Source organism: Copidosoma floridanum, unplaced genomic scaffold (assembly GCF_036245765.1).
Source record: "Copidosoma floridanum isolate Cflo_tuat_1 unplaced genomic scaffold, Cflo_Japanese_pri ptg000024l, whole genome shotgun sequence".
Classification (NCBI taxonomy): Eukaryota; Metazoa; Arthropoda; class Insecta; order Hymenoptera; family Encyrtidae; genus Copidosoma; species Copidosoma floridanum.
The window spans coordinates 9862481-9869330 of record NW_028321901.1 but is presented as its reverse complement, the minus strand read 5'-3'; the positions used below and the strand labels follow the sequence as shown (position 1 = coordinate 9869330).

The following is a 6850-nucleotide window of genomic DNA, read 5'->3' as shown; positions in this document are numbered from 1 at the left end:
TGATTTCTATTTATATATTCCATGTTTTATGCTGAAAATAACTTTAGTATAAAATTTTTTTTAGCGATTTTTTCTGGCGGCAATGAAGGTCGAAGCTCCTTGAAAAGCTTATTTTCGGACGAAACTCATGGACTCAATTTCTTTTCGTCCAAACTTAGTGGACTGAGCTTGTTCTTAATCTTAATTTGGTAATCTAAGCGTATTTTCGTCTAAACTTGGCAAACTGAGCATGTTTTTCTCTGAACTTACCCAAGCAGAAATTACGTTAATGAATAAAAAATAATACTTACCTTATAATAAGAATTATTAAAGTTCAGATTTGAAGCAATAACACAATTTACTAAATAATATTATATTTTTATTATCAGTTATTAATTTTTTTCATCATAAATTTCATTTTTGAAACACAGGAAAAAAGTTAATCATAGGAACTTTTATTTTTTATTATCACTGTCCGATACTTAAAGTTTAAAATTGAAAAAAAATTTTGGAGTTATTAATGATTTTTATTAACAGCTTATTTGTATTGCATTATATCAGATTAAACAAATAATAAAAAAAAAAATTATCCTGGCAGGCAATTTTTTATACCAATTGATCTCGCAAAAAAAAAAAACTTAAAACAACTATTAATAATTTTTAATAATAACTTGTGACAGACACTTGTTAATAATGAGTTTTATTAGTTATTTTCAATCCAGACTATACATATAAACTGCTATTATACTTTTAATTTTTAGCCTATTGTTTAAAAAAGTTTTTGCCAATTAATCAACTTAAATTACTTTCACTTGGGTGGCTAAAAGGGTTTTTTTTTCGCATTAGTCTCTGAATTCAGTTTATTCTTGTTTGAGGCGTCAATATAATGTAATATTTCGGAAACGATTTTTTTTTAAATTCATGACAAACTTTCTCCGTATTTTCCTTAGACTTAATACTACAGGACCATCAAAATGGATAAGGGTATATTTTTCATTACCTGTTTGTCCTGCCAAATTAAAAATTATAATACAAGCAAAAAAAAAAAAAAAAAAAAAAATTGGGTTAGAGAATGATGAAAACTTCTTAGACATCGAATTTTCATATTATAAAACTTGCATGATTTCTAAACTATATTTTTTCCGAAAGTCGATGGTACAATAAATACGCATATAAGACAAACTTTGCTTGAAGAATTCTGATCGTTTGCAATTAACCATGTACAAGTATGGTAAAATGACGTGGCAACTCAATGCATAAAAATGTGTAAATCTACGATGAATTAAGAAAATGTAAAAGTAATTTAAGAATATAGTTGTTTATTTAAAGAGGTTTGGGAGTATCCAAACTGGGTATATCAAGAAGTGTAAAAAGCAAAAAATTAATAGGAAAAAAGACTTAGGATAGGAGTTTCTTATAAAATGAAAGAAAATATTTAGTACTTAAAAAAATAACGCAGATCAAAACCTCTAGCTGAGTTTAATACAATTGTTCTTCAATTTTTATTATTTAAACCTTTTTTATAAGATAAATGTTTGTTGTGACTTATTTAAATCAGTACAACAAATTTTTAAATAATAAAAACATTATTCACAAAAATTAAAATGTAATTATAACTCCATTTTATCAACTATACATTTGAAATGGCTTTAATGATTTCTTCATATATCTGAATTCCACGAATAAAGACATCCTTATTTAAGTGTTCATCATGATCGTGAAGTAATATTTTTGTGTTATTCATTGGAGAAAATCCAAGTGCCGGTATTCCAAGCTGAAAAATTGTTTTGATTATTATGTATGAAAAAAAATTTAACGGGTTTGACAAGATGTTTACAATAAAACGAATGAAACAAAATGAATTCAATATTCATATATGCAGTACACATAAGTTGGTTAAAAAATTCAGAAATCGGGTCTGGACCTCAAGAATTGTTAAAAATATTTCATGTAATGTATTGGGTACAAAGTAAAATGAAGAAAATAATATATTTTGAATAACTAAAAGCAAAAATACAATCATAGGTATAGGCGCGGAGCGTGATCTATTTTAATATTTTTACATGAATTTATTATAATAAATCTAATTTGAAATAGCAATAGAGGAATTATGTCTTATCGTAGTTAAATAATACAATAATCTTAAAAATAAAACAAAAAGTGTACATGTGCGTGTGTAGTGATAACCCATAAAGGGTGGTAGGGTATCGGTAAGGTTCACCAAAAATAGTGTAAAAGGCTGTGGGGGGCGATGGTGGATCAAGAAAAAATCAACGTGGTGATCTGAAGGTGGTCTGGCTTTTAGAGGGTTATGGAGGTCTGTGACGGCGTTAAGGGGGTAGTAGGGGATTTAGACAAAAAAAGTGCTATGTGAAAATAACAAAAAAAAGAGTCTTTCTTTAGTTTGTGGGGGGCTATTGGAAGTGGTGAGAATTTTACTAGGGCCTGTTGGGGGGCAGTAGGGGTCTGTGTAAAATGCCCAACACAAAAAATTATATAATATAGGACAAAGTATATAAGTATTATAAAAGTTTCATAATCGTATTACTAAATAAATAATTTTTTTTATCAGAAGTGTACGTATGCCAATTACTGTGTATCTGTTGTTTGGTGATTTAGAAGTTTCAAGTAACCCATATTTTTTAAATACCGTAAAGTATCATAAAATATCATAAATAATAATTTTAAAAAAATTTTGAGGAATCATTATGATTAAGAGAATTAAAACAAGTATTTCTATTAAAGCTACTCCATACGTATTGTACTTTTTATCCACAATACTCTGTTATCTTTTGTTTTACATAGAAATAACTATTTAATGACCCAAGTACCCATAGTAAATATAAGAAAATCTTTAGATTCAAATAAAATTTTTTAAATTTATTACGAATAAACACATGTGGGATTGTACATTGATGTTCATATGCAGTATAGTAACATATGAGTATTAAAAATAATGTTCAAAAAAAGTTTTCATTGATAAAGTTTGAATATTAAATGTAATGTAAAAGACAATTAACGATACTTCACCTTAAAACAAGATGACGAAATTGTGAACGTCACTGTTTGAGGAAACCCATACAGCATTAGATATGGTTTTACATATTTATATAAACAACATTTGGGATTTTTGGATTGGTGATACTATATGTAATGCCATACAGAAAAATACAAATTATAGTACAAATACATACAGTACAAGTTGAATAAAAAGAAAAATTTGTGATCCTGCAATAACTGCAGAATACTGCAATGTTTAATTTAACGGATTTTTCCGATTGTATTGTATTAAAACCTTTTACAAAACTTATACGCTTAGAATTATTGTTCGCACATAGAACTAAAACAAAGCTAATAATTAACTAAAAGATAGCTTTACGAAATATAACTTCTTACATGTGTACGCACGTTTGTGCAATGTTAATGAGTGAATTCATTTTCAATGAGCATCATGCCAATGAGCTTTATAATACTGGATAATTATGGCAACAGTATAAGTACTATACATTTTGTGAAACACACATTAATGAACATAATGATAAAAGGACTATTTTATTTTGTGTTCAGATTCATTTTTTATTGTGCCAATTATCAATAACTTCCAACCCCTAACTATTTCAATTACAAACTCTTGCTTTCTCTGTTAATCCACATACATTTCAATTACTTCTGAAGTTCTCACTTTTGCGGTACGTCCCACGACACATCCATTTTTTTTTTTTTTTGTAATGTGGGATACCTACAGTGATTTAATTTCACTTATACGCATTATATTTTACATCACGTGATTATAGCGGAATAGGTGGTTCAGGAAGCAAAGCGAAACATTGAGCAAGAATTAGCGTAGAGCGGCAGTTCCAGCAAGAAGTCAATAGAGATTAGTAGGCTCGTACCCTACAGCTGACTGTCCTTCTTCTGTAACTCTACCAAAATCAAGTGAATAGATTTATAACAAATAATATCATTTTCGTCTATTAGCGTAAGAGAAAAGCTACTTTCGGACTATTTTAAAATTTGTAAGATTAAATAATCGATAAATTTAATTCTAATTTTTTAGCATTTTAATCTTCTGTTTGCTTTTGATACCCATATGTATATATATATAAATCCTTATCAATGGTGACTTATACGGACATCATTCGGTAAAAAAAAGGTTATTAAGAAGACAAAATCGTACTTATGCGGACGGTCCACATAACTTTATAATGTTATTGGTAATATTCTAATACCACGTGGGGTCCACATAAGTCACCTTACATAAAGATGTATGTATATATGTATACACACTAGTGGGGCTTACGCTTTCCTGCGCGCTCCGCGCGCCAACCCCTCATCAGCAGTAAATTGCTTAGTGAGAGGTGCTTGTGTTGCCCCTTATTTATTCAGAGGTTAATCAACCTACTTTAATTTTGTTTAATTTAACTTAACTATCGTCTGCTAACAAAAAGTCAGCGCACTAAGCGTGCAGGAGGGTAAAAAAAGTACACATGTATTATTTTATATCTGCTTAACTCACCCTAAGTAAGTTTTTTATAGTTAAGATAGTTAGTTATTTATCTATTAGCCTCCTGGGTGGTGTGAAAAAAAAGATAGCTATATATAGCTAAGAGATCGTTTACCGTAAGTTGTAGGAGCTGTGGCTTGCGATTGCTAGCTACAGCTAACATAACATATAGTGGAGTGGCTGTGGAGGGGCTGTAGGGGCGGTGGGGGGCTCTTCAGATCGTGCGGGGGATGGGCGTGGGGGACTTAGAGAAAACTAAGAAAGATTTTTAATAGATCAAAATAAAGGTGAAATGAACGGAATTTTTCCTCATTATTACGGGGGGCTGCGGGGAAGGAAGGGCTACGAGAAAAGGGTCATAGGAGTCATTGAAAATTGTGCGGGGGGCTGCAGATGGTCAGGGGGGGCTTAGTGGGTCTTCGGCTATTATTTTGTTGGGTTAAAATATCATTCACAGTATACGAATTTCCCCTTATTTTGCGGGGGGGGGGGTTGTGTGGAAAGCCCCACCTTTACAACTATATAATATAGAAAAATATATCTTAGTAGGGCTTTGCCTCTCTACGCACTTCACGCGCCAATCCTCCCGGAATTTGATTAAAACTGAAAGATTTAATAACTTTTATTCATATTTGTTAAATTCTCCAAATCATTTGGTATAAATTGATGTTTAGGATTACCACATCTTCATACCAACACGTATGGTTGACCGTGAGGAAATGAATGACTTCTCTAGTAAAATTAAAATTTATCCAAATTTTATCTTTGCGAGTTATTAATCATCGTGAAAAAAGCTAGAACAAATAAAAACTGTTTTCTGTCTATAATAAACGGTAAAGATGAATTATTACTAGTGTTAAACGTGATTCTTAAAGAAAAACTTTATTACCAGATTTTTTCCGATTTATTATTACTGCTTTTAAATTATATTTAAATAATTTTCATATACGTAGTCTAATGCCACTACATAATCCTTCAAATATACTCGAGTTTCTTATCAATATAGCAATAGCATCTACTTAGAAATTTAAAACAAATGTGTGGCTGTAATTTTTGATGTACATTATTTAGAGTTTCTATAAAAAGATTTATATTTATATTTTTATCAGTGTAATCACTACTTTTATATTTTACATGATCCATGCTGTAATGAGAATGTTTTTTTCATTTAATAAAACTCAAAATTTTATCATTTAAAATGTACGAACGTTAGTTACGAGTTGTTAGAATTACTTTGTATAGGCAGCTCTTTATACCATCTCCATAAATTTTTAAAGAAACAGTTTTTCATCCCTGTGGAATTTCGACAGACTTTATTGTTCTATTGCTGATGTCCATTCACAATAATAAAAATTGTAAATTTGTACACAAGATACTATCTTTTAACTTGATAATTTTAAAGTGTTTTCATAGCAATAAATAGTTTACAGTTTAACTAATAATAAAACTTTGATGACCATGCTTTTTCATTAAAAGCATTTGTCTAAGATCGCCTCCAAAAATAAGTAATTTTACACTGAAAAAAATATTATAATCACGTTAGTCTTTTGAAGTTTTATCCACAATTTCTAAAGCTTTTTTCGAGATCATTAAAGCTCCGTCTTACATAATTACATTTACTTCTCGTTACATTTTTTTATCAGTTTCGTATCCTAAAAAAGAACTTTTAAAGTTATTTAAATCTTATGGTAATCAGGATGTTCTATGACTTGTCATTCTTTTAGGTAATAAAATTAAAGCACTTTCCGTCCAAGCCATAGACATATTTTTTGTCTTTTTTAACAAAAAATGGAAAATTGATGTTTGATACATTCATGTTTTTCTAAAACCTCCTAGACCACCAATAAAAAATAATTTTCTGTCACTATTATTAATTTCATTAAAAATTTTTTTTTGGTCACTATTGAGTTTAACAAATAAATTCTTGAAATTCGTTTCTAAATTATTACCATTTTTGTTGTCCTCAATATCTTCAGATGTTATTGTTTCATTTGGTTCTAATCATCCACAATCTTTACATGATTTTCATTTATATTTAAAGATCTCATTTAAATGCAATAAAGCATTTATTTGCTTATGATCTTTCAAATCTTTAATAAACAATTTTTAGAATGATAACCAAAATAGTCTTACCACAGATGTCTGCAGATATTGAAAACCATGTGAAAAACTTTCTCAGTTCCATGGCAGTATCAGAGATAAGTAGGGAAATTGCTGACTGCAATGCTAAGGAATGTACCCACTTTTTCCACTGGTTGAAGCGCCTCGTCGTCGCCAAGTGACCATACCAGAAGCACATTTTTTTTTATTTGAGAAGCATGGTAGAGGTATACGCCTACAAAGAAAAAAGTGGATTCACGTGGAAAT

At 29.7% G+C, this 6850-nt stretch overlaps 1 protein-coding gene across 1 annotated transcript in view; it reads right to left on the bottom strand.

Annotated features, from left to right (window-relative positions):
- Nucleotides 1-1457: 1457 nt before the first annotated feature.
- Nucleotides 1458-6850, bottom strand: part of LOC106647246 (aminoacylase-1) — a 339762-nt gene continuing 334369 nt past the window's right edge. The window contains exon 5 of the mRNA XM_023391872.2: nucleotides 1458-1753. Within this exon, the coding sequence (XP_023247640.2) occupies nucleotides 1610-1753 (144 nt within the window). The 3' untranslated portion in view covers nucleotides 1458-1609. The remainder of the gene's footprint in view (nucleotides 1754-6850) is intronic.